Genomic DNA, 27,795 nt, shown 5'->3' with positions numbered 1-27,795 from the left:
GTAGGAGAGAACAGTGTCACAATATTTGCCGCCAAGCAGCAGTTATCTGGCAAGATAGTGAAGTATGTTGAGCAACGAATGCAGAGATCTGTATAGAGCGCCCGTTCCATGCTTCAATATTGGCAATCTGACTAAAAAGAAGATGAATGACAAATACAGCCGCTAATTAAGTGGCAAGAGCTGCATGCATGTGTGGTGTGTTTTAATCGGGCCGAGCGTAGCTCGCTAACAGTGCTATGGTGATTACTACATAGAAAGGCCCCTGAGCCACGCTTTTCAAATATAAACTTAAGGGCTTATTTACAAGTCCCCTGTGTCGCTGCTGCGTCACTTTTTAAGATGCTCTGGTGGCGCAGAGTACAAACCCATATCTACGACTTGCGCTGCTGCCCTATGCCAATTCATTGTAAAAATGCCATTTAGCTTGAACAGCTCCTTTCGGCCTTTGGTTTGAGACAATGTCTATCACTTGTTGGCTTAGTCCAGTGGAGAACATTCCTTCCACCTCCCTCCAAGTGCTATTATTGAACTGCATGAGGGATAACTTTACTACTCTCTGAACACTCCTGCTGGCTCCCTTCCGTGTGTCTCCTTCTAATTTACTGCATTCAGTGCACGCTTTTGGGCAGTAAATCCATGCTTTGGCAGTTCTTATGATTACATGAGGTTGGAGGCATGGAGACTCCCCTGCCTTATTTTTCTTCACTTGCTTGCCAACCCTTTTCTTTTCCGAATGAGGCCCTGCATGTCATCAGGAGAAAGAAAGCATGGCACTCTGAAGGAAGTGACGCCATGCTGATTGTTCAGGCTATGTAGAGCGGGCATGTTTCTGGTGTCCGTTCTACCCTCCGGTAATGTAAGCAGATGTTTTGCAGTTTCCTCCCTTAGACTTTATTGCGTCTTTTGTCCTCATTTCAGTCGATACTTGGCAACTCTTAGCAAACATTAAAACCCAAGCAAACTAAACATTTGAACAGAAAATTGAGTCCATATGTGATGACTTCATCTGTTTGGAGTAATTAGAGACAGCAATGTGCTGTCTGCCAGACTAGCATTAAAATCAAGCATAAACCACTGGGATGTCCTGGGGTTAACCTGAGTGCTTCTATGGCCCTTTTGTAGTTGTTACTGAACATAATTCATCAGTTTTCCCAAGTGACACTTCAGCATGATATGGTGCTAATGGCATATAGGGTGTATTTGGACATTATGACATGCTGAAACGCACATAGACGTGCCTAACACAGTTTCAGTATTACATCTGACATTAACACATTTTAAAGTCTGAATTGTGATATTTGTTTAGGAGTAGGTGTTGTCGGCTTCCACCTGAAGTGGCTCTTCTGTTTTCCCAGGTTGCTTAAAAGTCCATTAATGTTTCATAGGGTTTAATTTGGGGAAGGAAGGCTTTGCCTGACAAGCCTGTTTCTTTAGATTGAAGATCTTTTATTTGTTAGCTAAAAGTCTTTAGACAGTTCCTTAGATGTAAAATATATTAGATCATTGGAATGTTGTGAGCTCCATTTAAAACAGTGGAGTGCTCCAGGCTTCTAATGGCTGGTAAAAGACAGACTACCAACATTCCAATTTTTGTCACACCAAGGCCTCACAGAGTCCAAGGGATTTTAATACCCTCGGGCTCTGTGATGTCTTTGTTTTATTTATTAGAACATTCTGCTCTCCTTGGCAGAATGTTCTAATATCCTTATAGCCCTCAGTAGGCAGACTATACTGGCCATTAAAGGCCCGCTCACTTGCTAAAGCTGGAGCAGGCCATTAATGGCCGATACAGCCTGCTGCGGCAGGCTATATTAAAGCCACAATATTTATGTTACACAATATTTCTCTCCATGACATTCTGAAATACTACCTACTAGGCAGTAACAAATAGCAATGTGGCTGATCATTTAAGAGCATCAATATTGGCCACAGGCAGTAATGAAATAAATGTAACAAGCAATAAGTAATTAATGAACATCAAAGGCCCTAAGTAAAAGAACACTGAATGTGCTTCATCACCCCTCCATTAATGAGCTTTAATGGACCGAAGCAGTCATTAATGTCACCAAACTGTAAGGAGAGCCAAGAGGCAACATTAAAGAACTTTAACAGCCCGAGTAGTACTGGTCTTCAACAGCCCCATGAAATACAGAACATCAACTGTCCCAGTCCTCCTTCACCTTTCCTCAGCTAATCTAGCACTCTATTAAGCAATAGATGCTCTAGTTATCATACTTCTTTGTTCGGAAAAGTGGGAGCAATAACAAGCACCTAATGCATTCCAGCTTTGGTGAAGGCAAGGGTAAAGGTGCCTCACCATAGGGCAGTGCAAGGTACGTAGGAGGCATGCATTGTGACTGACGGTGGGTAAAGCAGAGGTAGCATAAAACAACCCATCTTAGCGTACGATAAAAAGACTCAGAAATTCACTGAAAAAGCAAGGGTTAAAGTGATATAGTTTTGTGTTAAAATGAGGTAAGAACTAATGTTTAAAAATCAAAAACAATGACATTTGCCAGTTATAGTTTAGCAAACTAATTATGATGTGGATCCCTGTCATGCACTTCATATGACATTACATATTACATCACTCATGACATGTTAAGTGCCATCCATAATGACATCACTGATGGCATCTCAAACGACACTGAGCACCTCACTGCTGATGTCTCAACTGACATCGAGGACATCCCAGATGACATTTCAACTGATATCATCGATGTTGTGAACCCTTTACAAATCAGTAAAATTTGGGGGTGTAAGTAGTACTCCATGAAAGTTTTTGTCCATTTTCACTTAACTGGTGATAGAAAGTTGGGTGCAGGTGTAGCCTGTTAAATTGCTTCAAGACAACAAAGCCTAGAGGACACTGTTGTAATGACTGTATGATGTCATCAGTGATGTCATCAATGAGATGTGTTTTGATTTGTCATCAGTGATGTCATCAACAATGTCATTTAACAAGTCATTAGTGATGTAATATATGATATCATAATTAGGGGGGAGCAAAATTTGCATTATATGCATATGCATAATTATACAAAAATAATGGCAAAATTACGCAAAATTATGCGAAATGACAATTCATTATTCAGACCATATCTTAGTGCAAAGTGCACCCTGGTGTCAATTTGTGGCACAAGGACACATTTAAAGAAATGCACCATGCACAGCAGCCATTCGCATTCTGTTGTTCCTATGTGTTTGTGGTACATTTTTACCACAAATGGTACATAATCACATAAAGAGGTGTACTGGTATAATTTCAGGGATTTTCCTAAACAAGCATAATTTGAAATTTCGGACATTACTCAAACAATGCCAGCGATATTTAAATTTCACTCAATTTGAGTCACAGTCAGTGAAAGATCGAGGACACATTTTATAGTTAATTCCAACTAAAATATAACTGGCAGATTTCAGTGTTTTTTCATATTTTAAATGTTAATTATCTCATTTCAACACCTATCTATAATGTCATTATAACTTTTTGTTTTTTCAGCGTATTTCTATTTTTTTTTAAATGTAAGCTAAGATCTTTTTTCCCTCAAACTATAACATTGTTATCATGTGTTTTCTTTAGTCACTTTCTGTAATTTGTTTATCATATTGTAAGCTCCTCTAGCAACCTATACCCAATCCTGAGGGTTGGCTGCAGGTCCAGGACTATGGCCACGCCATGTTCCCAAACTCCATGGAGCGATCCAGTCTCGCTGGGCACTACCTTTGGCAGTGCACAGCAGTGGTTGACCTGTGGTCCTAGCCTATGGCCAGGCCCTACGCATAACTCCATGAGAGCAGCCAATTCCCTCAGTGAACAGCGTTTAGCTGTGTGTACTGGGTGTTGGACACTGGTCCTGCACACAATCCTCCAGAGAGCAGCCAACTCCCACTGCACATGGCCTTCAGCCACTTATATGATATTTAAAGCACCTGGAAAACTGCATTTACTGTTACCAGGCTACCCATTTCCTGTTCTGAGCTCCCGGAAGCCTCCAACCCAACTGCTATTAGAATCCGATTTACTGCTCAGGACACCCCCAGAAATCCCACACCAATGCTATTATTCATTCATTTACTGTTCAGAAAGCTTATTTACCAAATGACCACTACTCCTAAATCTAAGCTAAACCGGACTGTTTTTGTGCCAAGCTACCAGAGGGTTAATTTAGTGGCTTTTGTGGTTGGCCTTGGCAAGGATTGTGATTATTGCTTCAGTGGGCTTCCACCCCTCTCAGCCGCCAATAACCTATTTTCTTACAGGTGTGTATTAAGATAATGGAGCTCAACCCTGTCCCCCTAAAGCAATCATTATTCATGTCTGTTCCTCCCAGCTTCTGGGATCTCTTTATAAATTGCTCACATTTGAATATCTATGGAGAGGAACGGGGAGTTACTAAGCAGTTCTTTATAGTTGCACTGTAAAATGCATTGGTGGTCTCTATCAGACTGTTTGAATGGTAGTTAATTGTAACTAGTTCTGCTTCCTCCTTCCTTCCTCACAAACGTGTCCTGTACAAGGTCAGAGGTCTTGCTGATGTATACACTTCAGGCAATTCTCTGGACAGGAGAAGGGACATTTCCTTTCTACAGAGTTTCTGTTATTAATGTTGGTATGACTAATATCAACCTGCTGCTAAAATAATATTATTATCTTGTACACTGTGATAGCTAGCATCACCATAAAAAAATATCAAATTTAATCACTAAACCTTATATTTACACAGTCTAAAGAGTTAATGCCCCTCATTTGGCATTCAAATAGGGCTGGTTGTTTGTATGTAACATGGATGCATTGAAATATCTGCCATATACGAAGGTTGACTGGATAAAATCTGCTGTGAGAATTTCATAAAAAATACCAAGGAATATCTGCTGCAATCCAGGACTCACAAGAGGTACTGTAAAACATCCAGATAAATCAGCTGAGGGAATGGGAATGTTCTGAGAGAAACCCGATCCATTGTGCTGAAAAAGAGGGTGTTGTCACCCCACTGAGGAGACCCTGTGCTTGCCTCCTGCTTTTTTGCTAATTTCTTTGCAAGATGCTCCAGTTCCCTTTCATTGGCAAGCAACCTGTCCATTGGTCTAGTATGATGGTCTGAAAATAGAAATATTCCATTTCTACACAATAGGCACGGACAAAGCCAACTAGTCTAGCTTATAAAATTTTCTACTGACTGACCAGTGAGTTTCTGTGAAAGGCGGAGTGGGAGAATTGAAGAGCATGTCACATGTGGATGAAAAACTGCATTAACTGTAACCTTGGGAGCTTGGACAAAAACATGAGTGAGATCACGGCTATAAGCATTTGTTTATCCATAGAGTCATAATTGTTCAACCTGACACCCTTGGTTGGCAGTCCCCCAGTCCATTAGCCTTTTACCCTCCATGTTTTGCTAACTATATTTTTGTTTGTTTTAGGACTCTGTACATTTTACTACTATGAGTACTAAAGTGCTTGTTCTCACCACTCTAAACATGGTGAACTTGACTTATACCTCACTGGCACATTTACTTTCCCTGAACGTCCCTATTAAAGTGGTACTACATGTACCCAAGGCCTGTAAATTAATTGCTACTAGTCGGCCTGCAGCACCCATTGTGCCACCCACTTAAGTAACCTTTTGAAACATATCTCAGGCCAGCTTTTGCAGCCTGAGAGCAGTTTTAACCTGTCATTTGGACCTGGCAAAATAACCCTTTTACTATGCATCAACCTTCTTTTTTAATACATATAAAGCACCCCTAAGGTAGACCCTAAACAGGCCTTAAAGCAGGATGCAGTGTATTTAAAAAGTTTGACACATACTTTTAATTTTTACAGGTCCTGGTTTTGAAAAACCCTTAGATTAGTTTTTCATCACTGCAAGGGATACTTCTCCCATGGGTCATTAGGTTACCTTATTATATTTAATAAGTGTTATTTCTTTAATGGTAGCAGGTATAAATGTCATGTTTGGGCTCAAATGAATTGTAATTTAAACTACTCTTCAGTAGTAAGGTTGGATTTTAAGTAACAATTCTGAAAATACCACTTTTAGAAAGCTGGCATTTTCTTGTCCTAGCCATTTGGTGCCAGTCTCCTGAGTCACCCGACTAAGTGTAGTTGACATTTGTCCTTTGTGCATTCTTCTCAGACAGTATCACAATAATGGGACACAGTGTTTGCAGGATGGGGCATTCTGACCTGACGGGAGGAGAGGAGCTGTCACCTACCATACTTGCACTTCCAATGAGCTAACTCAGCGCACACACAAATAACTTTACATTAGCCTTTTATGACTCCAGACATTCTAGGACCAGGCAGGGAAATGAAGGAAAGTCCAGAACAAGATGTGGGGGGGATAGTCTTGAAGCTTCTCCCATTTCAAAGCTGGCAGAAGGTACATTGGATGCTCAGACCAGTTCTTCAGTATACTCCTGGCCCTGTAGATACTACATCTGCATGTGTAGCACTTATAGACACCCCTCAGCCACCTTAACTCGAGCAATGTGAAATTAAGCTCTGTGTATTTTGCTTGTCCATATTAAAACAACCTGTATGTCATACTGTCAAGGAGCTTGAATCACTGCATCAATATCAAAAAGAGAGCACTGTGGCACACCTGCAGGATTTATGGAAGAAACATAAGCTTGATTAGACTGATAAGTTCATATTTCCATTTTTGTGACATCTTTGTGCCTGCATTTGCATACCTCTGGATTTATGGTGCCATATAAATTCATATGACTAGCCCAGTTATATCTTGTACAAGCATTTAAAGAATGTGGCCTGTAAAGTTACTGAATATTTATCAGTGGAGGGCTTCTGAAGCGGTGTTACCAGGTATACGAACACCTGCGGGCCAATACAAATAACACATCTGAAACAAACTGTTGTATCTTTAGGTGATCTTTAGGCCAGGGTTAATCCATTATTTTTTCTTAGGCACAGTGATTGTGGACATGTGCAGGCCGGGTCTGAGATGGATAATAGGTTGTAATCAGTGTATAGTGAAATAATATTACTCAACAATCCTGTTTATTTGCCACAATGTCCATATTTTTTAAGTATGATACTTCATGACAGAGAAAACAACATGGGGAACAGGAGCATTGGTGTCCAGTGCCTCTGAAAGCTCTGATCAGAAGTAAGATTAAGGAGTTGGGGCCTCATTATGACTTTGGCAGTCTCAGGACCGCCATTTTGGAGGTCGTACCATCAACAGTCTGGCAGAGAAGACGGCCAAATAATGACCAGGGCGGTATTCCCAACAGAATATATCCAAAGCATCACCGGCACCGCCACTGTGGTCAGACCGCAATGGATGACAGAAAGCACCTGCAGGCCAATGGATACCCTGTTCCCGAAGGAAAGATTGTGAGGACGCAGACTTCCAAGATTTCCACTGCGGTCGCACCACCACGGAAACGTAGGTGGAAACCAACAACATTAAAGGAGACACTCACCTTCAGGAAGCCATACTCTTCCAGAGCTGCCATGGAACCAGAACTACACGTATTCCGTTGCTTCTGCTCGCACAAAGACAACGGAATCTTCACTGATGACGACAGCAACTGTAAGTACACACACATACCTGTAACTGTTATATAATGTTAGTGTCTGTACACACACACACACAATATATCACCGGGAAGAGGGTGCAAGGGTGACAACCACATGAAACTACGCACTGACACGCGCACCTATGTACAGCCACATACACACTCACATACACAGTACACACACCACGGGCAATACAAACACGTCTAAAACACACATTTACACACTGAAAAACAGAACAGGCCCATTTACACACAATAACACACAACATCACAACACGTCACAACAACACCACAACCATACCATAGTCAATACGTTGGCAAGCACTCACTATAGAAACCATCCGGGACACATCACACATACAACATAACCTACAACCAACAGTCAACGAACACACACAACCACAAAACCAGACAACGTACCAATTGACATACACACCACACACAGCACATCGCATCTCACATACCATGCACTAAACACGCACCCCGCACACTGTCAATACACACCAAGCCACACAACACACGCACAAACACATGTTAACACAAACACAACTCAATAGCATCACAACAAAATTTTCCGAACAGAAACATGCCCATCACACAACACACACACTGTCTCTGAGGGACAAAGGCACAGCACACAACGTCACATAGTGCCCAAACAATAGAGGTAGCACAAGCACCACACACACTCAAATACTGACACACAACCAATGTAAGCCAGGAACAACTCCATACTAGGAAATGAAATGCATGACAACAATGTAATCTGTTAACAAACAACAGGTTGGTTGTAATTATTATTAAATAGTTACAGTTTAGAAAAACAAAGGTCATAGACCAGTCCAGTTGCAACTGTAAAAATGCACACAGTGCACATATGTGTGCCCCTAACTTGATTCCTGACTGCCAAGTAACCTCCTCAGGTAGGGGCATCAAGGGAGCAGGCAGGCACCACAGGGATAATCAGGGGGGCCGGCAGAGGGGGGGGGTTGGGCTTAGGTTTGGGAGGGAGACCTTTTGGATGTGGCTTGGGAGGGGGGCTTTACGTTTAGGCTGACGAGAGGGTTGGCATTTTTTGGAAGGGGTAGAATTCTTGGCAGGGGAGGGGCATGGGAACTTGCAGGGGGGAATGGAGGGCTTGGAGGTGGAAGGGAGGGACTTAGAGAGGAAAACAACACGTTTAGGGGTCTCACAGGGAGAGGAGTAGGGAAACGGGAAAACTCAGAAAGGAAGGCTTTCTTAGATACACGGGATGGTCATAGCAAAAGTGTTTTGGTGTGGAGGGAGAGGGAGTGGATGTAAGAGGTGCTGGTGTGGATGTCACGAGTGCATGTATGTGCGATGTATGTTTGAGGGTACTGGGTGTCTGGTGGGTTGGTGAGTGTGGGTGTTTATGTTCTTGAGATGAGGAGGTGAAGGTGCTGGGGATGCTGTGGTGGGTGGGTGACTGTTGGGTGGGGACTGCAAGTATGGCAGATGTTCTGAATGTTGGAGTGTCAATGATTGTGGTGTCCATCAGTGTGGTGACTGTGGTGGATGTCTGAGAGTCTGTATTGGTGCTGTCTGTGGGTAGGATCAGTGTAGTGGCTGGATCTGTGAATGTTGGTGTGGTGTCTGCAGGTGTGTCCGGTGTGCTGTGTGTGATGCTTGGGGTGGTGGGGGTGTCAGGGCAGGTTGTAACTGTTGCTGTGTGTGCATCTGAATGTTGTTTGTGTGCATGCTGGTGGGGTGTCCTGTGGTGCTTATGTCTGTCTGAGCTACCCTTGGATGTTGAGGTGAATGCTTGCCTGTATGTTTGTGTGCTTTGGCTGGGTCTGGGAAAAGGGGTTTGGGATTGGGAAGAGGAAGATGGAAGGGGGACGGCAAACAAAGGGTGACTGGCTGCCGTCACTGTGGAGGCCAGAGCCTGAAAGGATATTTTCAGGCCAGCCAGTGCACCATGAATGCCCTCCAGGAACGCATTACTTTGTTGTGTCTGAGTTGCCAGTCCCTGGGTGGTATTCACAATGGTTGACTGACCTACAGAGATTTACCTCAGAAGGTCAATAGCCTCCTCACTGAGGGCAGAAGGGCCAACAGGGGCTGGGGCAGAGGTACCTGCGGCAAAGGAGATGCCTATCTTCTTGGATGAGCTGGCTTGGCCAACTGGTTGGGGAGCTACAGGGAGGGCAGTGGAAGAAAAATGGTGTCGGACAGAAATGGTGCTGGGGTGGTCCCAGATGGGTCCGCCAACACCAGGAAGTGTCTACAGGAAGAGGATTCCAATGATGAAGAACTGGATCCTGTGTCCTCTGTGGCACTTCCCTCACCCTCCAGGGCACTTGGTCCCTTGGTGTCGGTGGTATCATGACTTGAGGACCCATGGCCAGAAGCTTCCCCCCTCGGCTGTACTCCATCTCCTTCACCTGCTGATGCTGGGAAACAGAAGGAGAGATAGGGTCATCACATTCTTTTAAAACATTTACATCACACTGTACATGTCATCACATTACAACCACTTGTACTACACCCCCAGGTAGAACCAGGTCAGTTCCGACATCATGTCATAACTAGATACAACCTACACCCCTACATTACAACAATGTCACACACAAGCTAAGCCACCTATCGCACACCTAATATACCATAATACTGGTAGAGCAATCAAAATAACCATTCCATGAGAACCTGACTTGCCAACATGATTCTGAGTCCCTAGCCACAGCAACAAAGTCAACCAACAACCAAGCAATGGGAAATAGTGGTAACATTAATTTCAACATATCACATACACAAAATCCACACATACCTACATTTGTAGCAGATGTCATGTACCAGGAAAGGAACCACATCATGTAAGAAACACAAGACAGCATGTTGAATACATGCCAAAACCATTTCATGTCACAGTCTACAACCTTCACCATTGACATATCCAAATATGCAACAACTATACCTGCCATTTCAATTATTGGAGTATGATAGAGTCTAAACACATGACAGCAACACAGGGCCCAATAGTCATATAGGAAAGGATGATACATACTTTGTGGAGCTACTCATTTAAGTCATCCTCCACCTGTAAACAAAGTCATGTACACTTATAGGGACAAACGTAGCTAACAGGATTTAGCCACAGACAAGGCCAGGTACCATACCATCACCTTATATACGATGTGCACCTGTCATCTGCATGTAGTCCACATACAGTTCAACTAATCACGATGACTGGAAACATCAATAGCCCATTATGCAAGTTGCAACATCACTATCCACACTTCAGACATGAGCAATCTTACATATGTACATAATAATTGAAATGCCACAACCACACTTCTGAGCTTAACATGATAGAGACCTATTCCTTGAGGCAAGCCAAGTGACTGACTACACATACCATTCCAACAACAAGTGAAGGTGAAATGCCACATCTTCAACACAATTCAGTCAGTACTAACTCCAGCATTCCATACCAAAAGCCATCAAATACATCCACAATGGCAAAAGTAAGTATGTTGAAGCTGCATCACAATGTTTGGACCTAACAATGTACATGATGTTGGCAAAAACCAGTTCTGATTGTACCGATTACCAAGATGTAGTGGACTATTTAGCATGCCCACAACACATTGCAATATGAAATTGCTGTGTAGCCACTTACCATCCAAAGAACCTGTACATGGTACTAATATTCTGAACACGCATATCAATGATATGGCTTACACTAGGAGTCTAGTAATACCACCGTAGTTTAGTACATGCAGGATGTCCATTCTGAGGAAACATCACATGTACCAATGTTCAGGGGGTCATTCTGACTTTGACGGGCGGCGGAGGCCGCCCGCCAAAGTCCCGCCGGCAGAATACCGCTGCGTGGTCAAAAGACCGCCGCGGTAATTCTGAGTTTCCCGCTGGGCTGGCGGGCGACCGCCAGAAGGCCGCCCGCCAGCCCAGCGGGAAACCCCCTTCCATGAGGATGCCGGCTCCGAATGGAGCCGGCGGAGTGGAAGGGGTGCGACGGGTGCAGTTCCACCCGTCGCGATTTTCAGTGTCTGCTTGGCAGACACTGAAAATCTTGGTGGGGCCCTGTTAGGGGGCCCCGCGACACCCGTTACTGCCAGCCAGGTTCTGGCGGTCAAAACCGCCAGAGCCAGGCTGGCGGTAAGGGGGTCGGAATCCCCATGGCGGCGCTGCCTGCAGCGCCGCCATGGAGGATTCCCCAGGGCAGCGGGAAACCGCGGAACACCGCCGGTTTTCCGTCTCTGACCGCGGCTTTACCGCCGCGGTCAGAATGCCCATGGGAGCACCGCCAGCCTGTTGGCGGTGCTCCCGCGGTCGTTGGCCCTGGCGTCAGAATGACCCCCTTAGTCCTCACTTACCAATTGGGAAACTTCATAACAGGTCTGAATAAGTACAGCAAGTGTGGCATGTGAAATATTAAATTGCGATCACAGCCTTGCAATAATTTGACACTCAGTGGAATCCTCAGCTATATTAGGCATCTACTCAACTTGTCTGATTCAATTTTGCACATAGAGATGGATCAAGGGGCATTTGAATGGACAGAGGATAAAGATCAGCACAACTTACCTATAGATTATTGGGATAATGGATCTGTAGGTGGCACGGAACAACTAGCAGGGTACTAAGAGCAGTATAATGGAAGACATATGACACAGTCAAATGTGCATCATCATATGCTACTGTACAGAAGGGATGACATAGGTGAGTAATATGTCCCAATACATAATACAATGTGCACACCTATGTACCAATGTTGAGTACTCCACATATAGGTTTACCTAGGATACATTTTACTTTTTGCACTTACCACATTGTCACAGCTTAGAGTCTTTCACATCATACACTGACCTTGCAGAGGAATGAAAGTGACTTCAGTCAGTACTCACCCCCTTGTGGATGCTGTGCTGCCCTCAAACGCCCATCAATCTCAGGGTAGGCCACCGCCAATATGCGGGCCATTAGGGGGGGGGGTCAAGATCTGATGGGCACCCCTTTGTCCTTGGGAGGACATTCCCAGCTGGGCCTCTGCTGTTTTACTGGCCTAGCGTCGAAGGTCCTCCCACCGCTTTCGACAATGGGGGCTCTGCAGACTGTAGACTCCCAGGGTCCGCACTTTCATGGTGATAGCATGCCAGATCCCCTTTTTCTGATAAACGTTGACTTGAATGGATGACACAGACAAGAGGAGAATGTCAAGTACACATGCTTCATTACCAGACAAGTAGGATGAACAATCAAGTTAGTGCAGGTTGCCATACATACCATTCCTCAGACTTCAAACTCTTTTTCAAGTCACCCTCTGCAGTCAGGCCATGTGTAAAGTGGAGTCATGCATACAACATGCATACCTAGTACCAAGTTTTGGTAAGAAATAGAAACAAAGGACCAGACCACAAACACGCCCTTTAAATGGTGCATCTTAACAATTATTTGTCACAACAAGATTGATGTAAATGCTGGAATGTACATATGTGGATTAGGGCACATACATCAAACACTACCTACTATGCATCAGGGTTAACAGTCTTCCTATGCACATGTGCGCATAACCATCTACCCACACGTGTTAGCTCAAACCTTCATTCATGCACCATTAATCTACCTCTTCATACACTCTACCTTTCACCCATTGTTGTTGCATTGGACTCACCTGCTCCTCTGGTGCATCATATAGCTGTTCATACAGTGGTAGGACCTCCTCCACAAGCTTGGCCAGTTCTTCAGGAGAGAAAGCAGAGGCCCTATCACCTGCAGGAAGTGGCATGATTGCACCAGAGGCAGTACACAGCAGCTCAAGTCATGGAGGTCTTGCTGGCAACGGTGTCAGGAGTCAAGTGAGGGATTGTGCAGAAGATGGTGGTCACATCCCCGTCGTATTGGACCGTCACTGCCAGCGGGTATCGCCATTGGTCCAAGTCCACCAAAGGAAGCAATGTGTTCCAATGGCAATGTCCACCACGGTTGTAACTGCCTACCTCTGTGACGGCATCTGCAAGGGAGTCAAGTCACTTCCTGATGTCCAGTACATTAGGCTAGGCAGCTGCATTTTAGGGCTAAAATATGTATGATGAAGTAATGAAAGTTGCGTCATTTACTGAAACCTCAAATCTTTGACAGTGTGTGAAGTGCAGGCTTACTCTTTACAAGTATTAATGTGCATGTAATTAGTAGAGAGAGTGAAACGGAAAATGGCATAGGTGCAAAATATATGTGTGACATGCCTACAGGGTTGATGTAACTTTCACTGTCAGTGACATGTATCTCCATGTAGAGTACATGTGATCGTTTAGGGCATTTTTAATCTGGTACACTTTCATATTATGGTTTATATATCACACTTACACATGATCTGTGATTAAGTGGTATTTATTGGGGAGTGAACAACAAAATGAATGGATTGAAACAAAAATGAAATAAAAGTTAACAGTGAAGGGTTCAGTCACCGTGGATGAAATCATCAGGGTAGCTGCTACATGATTTGGAAACACAAGTCCAGTGTCCTTGCACCATAGGAAAATGGATTTAGGTGTCGGAACAGTCAACAGGGTGTATCAGTCACACACAAGGGGAACAAATCAGGAGAGGGTAACTCACTGGCAGTGGGTTTGGTCTCAGCATCTGCTCCTCCTGGATGTCTGGGTGGACACACCACGATTGCGGGAGGGGGAGTTATTCTGCTACAGAGGGTGGGGTCTCTGAGGCATTCCCTTACCCTGGCAGGTCCTCAGTTCCACTAGCAGCCATGATGTTGAGGGGCCTGATGTCTCATGGCTAGTGGAAGAGGCCTGCTGTTGGGTGCCAAAGCTATTCACGGTAGTGTTGATGTCCCTCAGCAGCCCAGCAGTGGAAGCCATGATGGCATTTTGTGCCTACCACTGCTGCATGGCTTCCTGGTGGTTCTCCCTCTGCAGCTGTCTGATCTCGCCCATCAAAGTCAGTACCTTACTTGGCCGATCATACATTGGGAGTTTTGGTAGGATCCTAAGACTTGGGAGATGGTCTCCTGGTTAGTTGTGCCCCTTGGAGCTCCATCCTCTGGCCCACACCATCCCTCCTACATACCCTACCACCATGTACCTGTGCCCCTGGCACAGTGTGCTCACTCTCACTGGTGGCAGGACCATCATTATCAGGGTGACATGAGTAGACTCAGGTACCTGTACTGGGGGTTACACAATGGAAGAGACTGTCCTTGGGACACAGGTTAGGGGGCGAATGGTTGCTTGTGATGTAGTTGCAACAGGGCTGCGAGGAGTCTTCTGGGCAGAGTGAGGATGACAGTTGTTGATTGAACAGGTGTCCCTGATGAGGCAGCGGCATCCTCAGAGTTTACACATTAAGGGCTGTTTTCCTCACTGGGGCCTTCATGCAGAGTGGTAGTGTCTTTCTCTGGTATCCATTCCATATGTGATGCAATACGTGATGTATCAATTAGACTACTAAACTTGGTATATGAGATGCACACACTGCATTTACATGATCCCCTGACATGACAATGGCAGCTGCTACTTAATATGGGTTAGTGCAGTCTGAGACACAGAGATTTGCAATTGCATACAACATGCTCCATGATATTGGAGTATGCTGGTGTTTAAATGGCTGCAAATACCCTCATATCTTGTCTGAGTGCAGACATGACAAGGCACCTTTTTCTCCTAGCAAGGTAAATGGCATCATTAAGCCAACTAGTAGCAGAACAATGCACAATGGTGTCAGAGCTAGCACACAAAATTGGTGTTAATGTTTGCCGTGGCCCTCTGTCTGGATGTACTGCAAGTGTGTCCAGTTTGTTATTTAGGTGTCCCCCACAGGTGAGTGCATATCATTATTAGGGATGTTTTCTCTGAGTACAGTTAGGTATGTGTCACAGCTGTAGCTGTGATTTGCTTGTAATGTTACTGGTAGTGGGCCATTGCATGGCTGTCATTGCTATGAACTTTACTTGGTGGACCATTGAGTTTGGTTTGCTTTGCTTGTTAGTTTCACATTCAAGACAGTTCACATTTAGTGCATGGTTCTGGTCTTGTTAATGTTGAAACAGTGCCTTCTGGGAGTTGTAGTGCTGTCAGTTCCCAGAACTTCACATGCCCTTCCCAAACACTGTGGCCCAAGGTGATTTTACTTGACATATAGCATGGTAGTGACGGGAATTTGGAGATTTGGACAGGGGGTGGTTTGATCATTGGGGTGGGGAAAGGTGATGAGTGAGCATGCAAGACATAACTGTTTGGTGACATGGATGTTGTTGTTGCTTACCCGACTCTACTCTTCCAGGTATTCCTGTCAGGCCCTCAGGATGCAGGATGTACAAGACCTTCTCCTCCCATGATGTGAACTATTGGGGAGGAGGTGGGGGCCCACTGCAAGTCTTGAGGACTGCCAGCTGGTGCCTTATGCCATAAAATGTACCTTCCCCCTGAAGTCATTCCACCTCTTCCTGATGTCCTCCCTTGTGCATGGGTAACTGCCTACTGCATTCGCCCTGTCCACTAGCCTTTGCCACAACTCCTTTTCCTGGCTATTGATGTTTGCTGGACCTGTGCTCGTATTAGATAGGGCTCTACCTGGACAACTTCGTCCACCATGACCCTCAACTCATCATCAGTGAAACGTGGGTGTTTTTGTGGGGACATGGTAGTGGTGCTAAAGACTGTGAGGTAGTGAATAGAAGGATGAATGATGTTTGTGATGAGGTGTGGGTGCGGTGATTTGAGTGGGTGATGGTTGTTGTGTATTGTGTGGGTAAGTAAATTGTGTGCTGTGTCTGTTTTGCAAATGTGGGATGTTTACTGAATGCATTGTGTAGGGGTGCCTATTGTTTGTTTTGCTAGTTCATTTAGTTTATCCTACTCTCTAGCTGTGAGTAGCGTTCCGGTTGCAAACGACTGTGGCTTGTGTAGGGGTGTGTTTTATAGAGCAGAGTGTCAGTGTTTTTGGTGTGTGAATGCGTGTCAGGTGTGGGTATTCAAACTGTCCAATGTGGAGTGGTGTTCTGATTGATGTGGGCTCAGAGAGCTGTGGTTTACACTGCCAATGGTTTTCCGCCATGGAAGAACCGTTCTCGTGATTTGTGTAGTCTGACCGCCTTTTTTCCATCCGTGTTTGTCCTGGCAGATTGAGGAAATTGGCTATTTTTTCGCGGTCTAAGCTGTGTATCTCTTAAAACGGTGGTCGGATGACCGCCAACATGGTGGTCTTTTGGTGGCTGCAACCGTGGCAGTTTTACCATCAGACCACCAAAGTTGAAATGAGAAGCAACTCTGACATACAGTCGCCATAATCAGATGTGAATCCAGCATTGTGCAATACTCTGAACTCAAAGCCTCAATACACATAATCATTCTCTACTTGGAGAACAGTTATGTCTGAGACTCAAGACCACATATTTTCTTTATGTTCTAAGAGGCCAGGAAAGGCCCTATTTTCTTTATTTGCTACATTTGTGATTATAAGTTTCATTTTACTGTTAATTAGCAATTTGGATTTTTTTTAAATATTTGAAAGTCTTTTCCTGATCTCCGAATTAATATGGAGTTTCAATAAGTTTGGTGATGCATATTTTGAAGAAGGACTTTCACGTGCAATACTAAAAGACACAAAGTCAGGGGCTAGCCACTGACCAAGGGGCATCTACGAATAGCGAGACCTTCAACATCATTTCAGTATTCATTTTTTAATAACGATTAATGTTAGCCACTAAAGCTTCACCTGCTCGTATGCCAGATCCATTAAGGAAGACTGATATACTGACCCATCTGAGTGACATCAATATCCTTCCTTCTATTCAAGGTGGTGGGGGAGGCGAGGGTGGGTGAGGCAGGATTGAATTCTTTAGTTAGCTACACCCTAAGGAAAAGAGTCCAGCTACAGAAACGTTTACAAATGATTATGCCTGGCGATATTTTTTATTTCGGTGTGCACTTTATTGATCATGAGAGGAACACGAATAGAGGTATGTCGACAGTAAGCAGAAACTGTCTTTCTCACAGTTGTGTGAATGTACTACATTTTTCTAATCAGGAGGGATGCCATACTTCTAAAGTCTTAGAATACCAGGAGAAAGTCACAATGAAAACATACAAATTAAAGAGAACTTTAATATTGTGTTTTAGTAAGAGCACAAAGATTGTATTTTACATTCCAGCAAGCATCCGCCGTTTGTTGCAACTTTGAGCCACAAAAAAGTAACAACGTGTTCTCCCTTGCAGCCCCCTACACTGGAAAAGGGCTAAGAAAGATCATGCACCTAGCAGCGGTCTCATGAAGTATATTGGTGCAAGGCGAAAACATTTGTTTATCTACTCTTTCATTTAGACTCTTATTTTAATCCCGGACTTGTTTCTTAACTGAGTTACAACACCACACATTGATAAGCCAATGTTTACCAGAAGTGATAGATGTTCATGCTGTGTATTGGAAGTACATTTTATGCAAGAAACAAAATTATGTGGGAGCTGAACCCAATATTGTCTACTCCTTTGGCCCTGACACTTCGTAATGAATTGGTCAAGATGTGTGTGCTGCCCATCGTTTTTCATCTCTTATTATTATTATTAAGTTACATTCCTGAAATTGTCTTTCAAAAGACTCCAGGCCATCTTTTTTTTGTTTGCATAGGAAGCCCAAGGGCCAGGGAACAGAGAATAACTAAAACACTGGAACGCCTGCAGTAAACACAAATGTTCCATCCATGTCCCAAATTTTCAGCCTATGCTCTCAGTGCAATTGAGTATTTCATTCATATTTTTCAATCAGGAATACATTAAAGTATACATTGAAATACAGCTCATTTTGATATGAGTATGAGTACTAATTCTGCTTTCATTTTTCTGATGCATGGTGAGTTGGGGATTATAAAATGTTATTCCTCCTGAAAATGCATTGTTTTATCAAATGGAGACATGAGAAGACAAAAGGGCAACACTTCAGCTTGTGACACCTGGAGAATGAATCTATATTGCTAATTTACTGATATTTCTTAATCTTTGAGGTTGAATGGTTTCTAATTAGGTATTATGATACATTCAATACAACTATATCACATTAATAGTCACTGGATCCTGGGTAAAGTACCCAAGTTAAAGGGCACACAATTATGAAAAAATAATACTTATTATGGCATATTTTTTCAATTATATGTCCACACTCTTGCTCCCCTGTCTTCACCTACATATGGATCGTCTATAGCCGGGATAATTAATGGAACCCTAACATCATAAAGTGCTCAGTGGCTTACACTCCATAATAGATTCCATGAGTAATTGTGCAAATAAGAAATAAAATGTAGGGGGAATCAAAATTGCCATGGAGTGTATCTGCTTATTCACGTCTACCTTCCTTTGATTCTAATCAGGAGTCAACATTGCATCAGTTACATAAGTGATATCACCCTTTTAATGTACAGCACATATCTTCCTGATTTTAATCCACATAAAAACTGTGAAAATTAAAATATGTGTAACAAAACTTTAAAATCATTATCCAAAACAGTTAAATAGAAAGTGCAAATGCTCCAGCCTGAGACAGAAATCCATTTGAATCTCATTATGCATTTCAGTTTAAGATAGCGTCTCAAAGATGAACATGCAGATCCATATCCACATTTAATCGTTTTGGGACTTCTGTTCCCATCAATATAATTAACTTCGATTCAGCTCTTCTCAACATCACCTCCCGATTTCCCCCATTGGGCTTCTTGATAATGTGCTGGATTCCATAATTACTTAGACCTTCTCTACTTGTATCATGTAGTTCCCAAATGTGTGTTATATCGAATGCCCAGGTAATCTATTCAGCAACTAAGACTATGCCAACAATGATCTAATTCGCAATCAAGTAATACATGCAAACATCATTTTATCAAACACCATTATCTGCTATTTTTTAAGCAATTCTAATTCCGTGGAATCACTCACATTTGGGAAGATATTTCCAGGACATTTAAAGACATTCCAATCACAATTTTTAGGTACATCAATTTCAATTACTTCCAATATTATCCTTTATCATGCCTAGTATTACTAACCAATAACATATAACTAATAAATGGAAAGACAACGGTATGGTTACGTTAAATGATTAACAGAATGCTACGGCTAAGTAAGAGGAGAAAATGACCTGCCTGTGAGTAATTTTTAAAGCATTGTCAGGTGAGATCCTCTGCACTTACTAAACCTCTTCTTCTGTATGTGGTCCATGCACCTCTTACTGTTTTGTCGGTCTTACATTTTAGCTAGAATAGCATTTCAGGTGTGTGAATACTTCACTCATGGAGCAGTACAAATTGCACTTTTTCAATGTTACTTGTAGGACCTCTGGCTTTTATGGTTCTAAATGTATAAAACCAAGATATACGATTTAGAGAAGAAGAAAAGAAGATAAGATAGAACAAAAATGTAGTTTAATCACAAGACACAGGGGGTCATTCTAAGTCTGGCGGGCGGCGGAGGCCGCCCGCCAGACTTCCCCCTCCGAAATACCGCTCCGCGGTCGAAAGACCGCGGAGGGTATTCTAAGTTTTTCCCTGGGCTGGCGGGCGGTCGCCAAAAGACCGCCCGCCAGCCCAGGGAAAAACTCCCTTCCCACGAGGATGCCGGCTCGTAATCGAGCCGGCGGAGTGGGAAGGTGCGACGGGTGCTGTTGCACCCGTCGCGTATTTCACTGTCTGCCAAGCAGACAGTGAAATACTTGTAGGGGCCCTCTTACGGGGGCCCCTGCAGTGCCCATGCCAGTGGCATGGGCACTGCAGGGGCCCCCAGGGGCCCCGCGACCCCCCCTACCGCCATCCGGTTCCCGGCGGGCGGACCGCCGGGAACTGGATGGCGGTAGGGGGGGTCGGAATCCCCTCGGCGGCGCAGCTAGCTGCGCCGCCTTGGAGGATTCCAATGGGCGGCGGTACACTGGCGGGAGACCGCCAGTGTTGCCGGTCTGACCGCGGCTTTACCGCCGCGGTCAGAATGCCCTGCGGGGCACCGCCGGCCTGTCGGCGGTGCTCCCGCCGACCCTGGCCCCGGCGGTCTAAGACCGCCGGGGTCAGAATGACCCCCACAGTGTCTTGATGTTTCTACAGAATGTGTTTATGGGGGTGGGCATTGCCTTTCCTTTGGAGATTGCAAGTAAGGAATCCCACATCACTGTTGTTATTGAGACTCCTGCCATTTTTTGCACTTTTAATGACTGTTATTTTCACTTACACACAGTGTTTTGATGCCATTAGCCAACTGGAGGTAGAAGGGGGCTTCATTGCCTTCCACAACAATGATAGTAGTCCTTTAGACAGTAGCATAGTAAGATCAATAAACTTACATTATGATTTCAGATGTTTGGAATGGTATATTAAGTGCAACAGTTCTGCTTTGGTGCTTTTTAGCCCAGTTTGCCTGTCAACATGGTCAGTGTATTCATGGCCGTTTCCCAGTATCCCCTTAAATCTGTACAGGTCCATATCATGTGAAAGAAATATGCATCTTTCAACCCACACTTAGGCAGATGTGTGGTAGGTGTGGGTATAGTTGTTTCAGTCGTGTGGGGGTCAAGCATATCTTCTGCAGGATATTATAGTGAATATATTTAGAGCAGGCATTCCCAGATACTCTGACTACAAATTCCCTCGAGCTTACGCATTCTACCATCAGACAGGGTTATCTAGACGTTTGCCCCCATCTTGCCTTGAGTTCTTCCTGTGACAAGGCTGCACTCTCATTGATGGTCTTGTGGACAATTGTGATTGCTATGTACCCTCTATTGATACTGCTTGGAGCGTTTTGTCCCTTGTCTTAATATCCCGGGGTAATGCAAATTTTATTAAACTGCAAATGTCATGAGTATGTCTTATATGTGTAGTTGGCCACTCTGGGTAATTCCTATCTCTGACCAGCAGCTTTGGAGGCTGTGTCCTAAAATCTCTCTCAGTGCAGGTGCTGAGTACAGTGGCATTTCCTTTAAAGGTAGCAGGTCCAGCATGTTTTAGCCGTTATCATCAACTCTGGGAGCTGGAGTTTTATGTGTGGAATGTCGCCACTCTTTACAGTTGCAATTGCTATTGGCACCAGTGCTATAGCTATATATGCGTTGCCTCTGATGTAGGGGATATCGCAACCACCTCTTCAACCATTGGGCTGTAAGGTAGCAGCCCTCCAGATCAGGATATCTGGCAATCCTCCCACTTTTGGTGGTTTTCATTTTTTCATAGCCAACCACTTCTCCTCATTTTCTGCATATGATGTTTCACAGTACAGTGTCTGCATCTCGGAAAAATGTTGCAGGGAGGGATAGTGGTTTGTTCACAAATTAATAGCTTATTCTGAAAAGTGATGCCAGCTTAGTCAATGTATTCTGCTGAAGACAAATATAAGGAGGTGTTTCCAAAACAGGGTGACCTCGGAGGTCAGATATCATTCTCTCATTGTTACAGTCTATCACTGCTCTTGCCTCTCTGTAGATGCATATTCCTAGATAATTAAAGCTGTGTAGTGTCCACTACAAACCAGACTTGGTCACATATTAGAGTTTATGTTTTGGTGTCCCTTAACGAGAATAGACAGGATTTGGCTGAGTTCATGAAGAGTCCTACCAGCCACTCCAACATGTTAAGTATTTGTATAAGGTTTAAGTTATATCCGTGGATCAGACATTTGTAGGAGCACATTGTTGGCATAAACTGAATTTTGTGGGTAGTGTGGAATTATGACATCTTTTTGAAGTCTGGTTTTCTTTGTACCCACCTAGCCAACAGTTTCATGGCCAGTATTAAGACCAAAGGTGATAAGGGAAGGCCCTGACTTGTGCTATCGGATACTGCTCTTTCCATCTTTATCACTGCTTTAGAAAGGAGTACAGCAGCCTCAGCCATGTCTAAAACTAGTATGTGAACATCATATGCTTCAGGGTATTGTGAATACATTCCCAATTGATAATGTTAAATGTTTTTGAGGTCTATTGAGCCAGTGTGGATCCCAGGATATCATCAGATGGATTAATAAACATGTGAACACATTGTTGCAAGTTAGGAGAAGTACTTCTGTCAAGGACAAAGTCAGATTGAGGTGCACCAGCTCTGGCTGGACCTATAACAGCCTTGTCACCGACACCTTTCTCCAGTATTTTATAGCCTGTGTTTAGCGGGGATAGAGGTGGTATGATGCAACATCTAATTATGTCTGTCCAGCTTAGGGACCACCACTACTAGAGCTTCCTTAGTCAGTGGGGGTGGGATGCCCCTTGTCATTGGTGCTATTCTGTAATTCTAGTGGATGTGGCACAATCAATGATGTGCATTCAGTTTAGAACTCAGTCTGTAGACCGGATGTGCCTGGTTTTTTGCCTCATTCAGTGACTGGATGGTATTTTTACATTTTCCCTCTGTAAGTGGGACACCTAACACCTTCCACCGAGACATCAGGAGCTGGGCTTTCTTTAGGAATATCCTTATGTCTTCAGCTAGTGGGACTGCCAATGCAATTTTGAGAAGTGAATGATAGTCCCAATAGATATTGTCGATCTCCCTGTCTGTGCCTTTAATTTCTCCTGAGATGTTACATATCACTGTCATGTGTAACCTGTATAGACTACTTTTGACAATTTTTGCAAGTAAGCAAAGGAACAGGGGAAAGCAGGGTAGCTATGTGTTGAACATCAATATTTACCACCAAACATATATAGAACTAGTGCTTAGCCCCCGATCTGAATACTAGTAACTGTTAGATCATTTCCTGAGTTAATTTAGTGACTATATGCGATTCTGGAACAGAGAGTGTTGGCTCGAACTGTGACCTAAGGCGTTGGAGGAGATCGTGGGATCTGGACCTTCAAGATAGGTCCTGAAGTGATGAGCATTGTGGTCTTTCCTAAACTCCGGACAGCTCGGTGCCGCACTCAGGTGTAGTGTCAGGGAGTTAGATGCATTCCCTAAAAAGAATTGTGTAAGAACAAGGAAGGCCTCCTGAGATGGATAAGAGGTCTGATGAGTAGCCAGGTGTGTACGGCTTTGTGCCACTAGTGAAAGCCAATGACCTTCTCTCAAGATTGGAAAGATGGGGTTGAAATGTATTTTTTCCTATTGAGGCACACTGTGGAGTCGAGAACAGCCCAAGTCCTTTCACTTCATTAGATAATTTTGAGATTAGCAGGAACAATTGCTAGTCCTGAGTAAAGGTATCAATCAGGAGCCACTTAAAGCGGTTTAATGTGATAATTGTTGAGGAGCAGCATGGCTCGCGGACGAACTCAGGTACCCCGCCACTCCTGCACCAGCACAGGTCATGTCGGTGCCTCGTGTGACGGCCCACCCACGCGCCTGTGTAGATAATAACACAATAACATTTTAAGACAACTGGGAGCCCATTGGATAACTGCACAATTACTCACTGAATGACGTTCATGTTGCAGGTCCGAACAAAACCAGTTAAAGTCTTTCAGTTCAAAGGGCCCGTTTAACACGCCGTTGTTTCCTGAAACAAAAAAATCTATTCATCAATGAAACAGGCAAATCCTTGTTTATAATAAGGCATTCGTAATTTACAGAGCATTCAGTTTACGCTGAAAAACAATTTGAGCACATGAACTGCTTAACTTGTTTATTTCTGCTTCATGCCCACCGTTATAGATATTTTTAATGTAATTAATTATATTGTGTTTTCCGTAGCGCCAACTCCGCCTGTTCAGGTTTCAGAGCGCTGTACAAGGCTTTTACTATAACAAGCATGTGAACAGTAGGGACAGCATTGCAATAACAGGAGTAGCAGAAGCAACTAAATCAATTAGGGGATAGCATTGGCAACAGAGAGTCACCATTATCTGACCAGGATGTAGCCCAGGCCTAACAACCTGAGTGGAAGAGACACGATGAAACAATTTGAAAGCGCTTTACAAGGCGCTGTCATCACAAGTGTAGACGATGTATACACTTACAGAACAATATACAAAGCATTACTATAACAGGAGTAGTGCAAGCAATTTAAATAAACTGCTAAATATAGCAGTAGCAGCAGGAAGTCACCATTGTTTAAATAGGATATAGCAAACGTGTAATAACATGAGTAGAATAAACTTATAATGACAGCATTTCAGAGCACTCTACAAAGTTTTGGCGGAAATTAATGCGAAAATTATTGAGGTAACAAGTTCCCTATGTTGTAAAAGAGCCTTTATAATGACACTGTATAATGAACAATCCAATCAGGAAAGATCTCAGCCAGACCAGTGCTTAGCTTGAGCTGGTGGTTTTCGGTGCTTGCCACTGGCACTTAATTGTGAACACCGGCACTTATGACGGCTGCCACATGATGATGCTGTTTTGTGTAATATGAAGACAAGCAGAACAACAGTAGATTATTATTTCAATGTGTATTTAAAACAACTAATACCTGCTGCCAAGCCGTTCTTATAGCTTTGGGGGCCTTGAACATTCTGAATTGTCACACTTGTGGCAGTGTGATGGTTAGTAGTTGTGTTTGTACTATCATTGGCAGGGCTGGCAGTGGCAGTGGGTGTTGCAAGCTGCAAGACCCTCCTGATACGGGTGCTGGCACTTATGTTTTTTTTTTTACAATTAAAGCACTGAGCTAGACGTCCTTAAGAAGACACGAGGAGTAAAAAACAATGGGCCATATTTATACTTTTCGACGCATCATTGGTCATTGGGCATAGTGGCATGTAGGGGGGCACAAATCAGGCCCCCCTATGCCACACAAAAAAAAAAAAAATACTTACCTGAACTTACCTTAAGTTCCCTGGGATGGGTCCCTCCATCCTTGGGCGTCCTCCTGGGGTGGGCAAGGGTGACAGGGGGGGCCCCTGGGGGCATGGGAGGGCACCTCTGGGCTCCTTCCGAGCCCACAGGTCCCTTAACGCCTGCCCTGACCAGGCGCTAAAAAACGACGCAAAAGCGGCTGGACGTCATTTTTTTGGACCCGCCCACTCCCGGGCGTCATTTTTGCCCGGGAGTGTAAATACGGCGCACATGCCTCGGAGTCATTTTTTAGACGGGAACGCCTATCTTGCATATCATTAACGCAAAGTAGGTGTCCACGCAAAAAAATGACACAAACTCCATGAACTTTGGCGCTAGACGCGTCTAACGCCAGAGTATAAATATGGAGTTCGTTTTGCGTCGAATTTGCGTAAAAAAAAAGACGCAATTCCGGCGCAAACAGAGTATAAATATGCCCCAATATGTTTCTGGAAGGAGGTAATTGGTATAAGACAAAGATATATAAGTAGTACAGTAATAGCGTGAAGTCAAGCATCACCCGTACTTGAACAGTAAACGCAAGTAAAGCATCCTTTGTAGAACAAACTACCACAGGCAGGTGAAGATGTCTTTTAATATGGAATGTGATGGTTGGCCACCTGTTGACCCAGACTGAAAGGGAATTACTAAAAAGAAGAGGGTGGTGATGCAAAGGTTCAGCTGATATAACTGACAACCATCGGTGCCTCATATCAAGAAATTTCTGTCCCTGAAGTTATACAATTTGGTGCATTTTGTACAGGCCTCACCAATGTAATGTCTTCTGTTAAAATAAGATGGTGCAAGCGCAGATAATGGGTGAGTTAGGGATGAGAGGATGGCACAGAGGCAGTGCAAACATTATTCATCCTCACATTTTCTGTCCTTTCCCCATACTGTAGAATAGCTTAAACGGTCATGCCTAATCTTCCTCTCAGAAAGACATACCTCTCTCTGCTTATTGTGGACAGATCACAAACACTGTCTGGGTCTGGCACCACTATTCATTCTGCAGTTAGTGGCGCCTGGGCAGGGACGGATTGCACAATAAAGTTAAAATCCTCCAGGGTTGGCAGAAATAACATTAGGCTGATTCAGTGTGGCTCTGAGTGAAAAGACCAATACTTTATGACTTTGGGCGGTCTGGAGTTCACCCTTGGGAGAGAGCTTCTTCTGTCCTCTCTATGATATCAAAAGATGGACCTGTCCTTCCTCCATAGCCAAGGGAGGTTTCCATAACGCCCTCTAATTTCAATCAGTCCAATCACACATCATGCAGAATTAGACCTGCAAAATGCTGGATCACTTTGTGTGTGGTGCACCCTTCTACTGCTTACAGCACATACTAAGGGTCAGATGTAGGAAGGCTTTTGCGCCTCGCAAACGGCGAAAAACGCCGTTTGCGAGGCGCAAAAGCCCTTACGCGATGCAGAAACACATTTTGCGAGTCGGTACCGACTCGCAAATTGTATTTCCGACTCACAAATAGGAAGGGGTGTTCCCTTCCTATTTGCGATTTGCACCGCGATGTAGAGTTGATTTGTGACCGCGAAAGCGGTCGCAAATCAACTCGCAGTTACCATCCACTTGAAGTGGATGCTAACTCATTCGCAAAAGGGAAGGGGTCCCCATGGGACCGCTTCCCCTTTGTGAATGCTCACAAAATTATATTTTCAGAGCAGGCAGTGGTACTATGGACCACTGCCTGCTCTGAAAAAAACCGAAACAAAAAGGTTTCGGTATTTTTTCTATTTGCAGCTCGTTTTCCTTTAAGGAAAACGGGCTGCAAAGAGAAAAAAAAAACCTGCTTTATTTAAAAGCAGTCACGGACATGGTGGTCTGCTGTCTCCAGCAGGCCACCATCCCCGTGAGTGCCCAGACTCGCTATGGGGTCGCAAACTGCGACCCACCTCATAAATATTTATGAGGTGGGTCTTTGCGACCCCATAGCGAGTCGCAGAAGGAGTCTGAGACACCTTTCTGCATACCATTTTGCGACTTGCAAATAGCGAGTCGGAAGGACTCGCAATTTGCAAGTCGCAAAATGGTTTGTACCTACATCTGGCCCTAAATTATCTAGTAGAGAATTAAGAATGACTTGTATGAGATGTGCTTTACAAATATTAGTGGATACCAGGCAGGACACATCAGTGCTATCCACTGTCTTGCAAAAATCAGCAGGCTGAAATCACCGCTCCACTCTGCCTACTCTTTTGTAATGGGCTGTAAATATTGTTAGTAGGTAGGGCTTTGCTACCACGCAGGGATCATCGTCTTTCATTCCCAGTAATATGTGTCTTGATATTTTAATATTGATTATCCCACATTCCTGCCACTGTGGAGGAAGCAACAGCTTAATTGCCACCCAACTGGAAGAGTCAGTGCAAAAACCCCACTTAGAAAAGGAATTTGGGGATACAGAATAAGTCTGCCTGCAAGCTCTCATTTCAATCTTGAGATCCCACTTTAAGGTTTACTTAAAGAAAAGGAATCTTGAACTAAACAAAAGTGGTGTC

The 27,795-nt window shown here is 43.9% G+C and overlaps 1 protein-coding gene across 1 annotated transcript in view; it reads right to left on the bottom strand.

Annotated features, from left to right (window-relative positions):
* The window catches only part of ARHGAP28 (Rho GTPase activating protein 28), a 1,060,144-nt gene that overhangs the window by 618,642 nt on the left and 413,707 nt on the right, over positions 1 to 27,795 (bottom strand). The window contains exon 2 of the mRNA XM_069219852.1: positions 23,917 to 23,999. Coding sequence (XP_069075953.1) covers positions 23,917 to 23,930 — 14 coding nt within the window. The 5' untranslated portion in view covers positions 23,931 to 23,999. The remainder of the gene's footprint in view (positions 1 to 23,916; positions 24,000 to 27,795) is intronic.

Source organism: Pleurodeles waltl, chromosome 2_2 (assembly GCF_031143425.1).
Source record: "Pleurodeles waltl isolate 20211129_DDA chromosome 2_2, aPleWal1.hap1.20221129, whole genome shotgun sequence".
Taxonomy (NCBI): Eukaryota; Metazoa; Chordata; class Amphibia; order Caudata; family Salamandridae; genus Pleurodeles; species Pleurodeles waltl.
The sequence above is the reverse complement of the archived record's forward strand: the minus strand, read 5'-3'. Positions and strand labels throughout refer to the sequence as shown.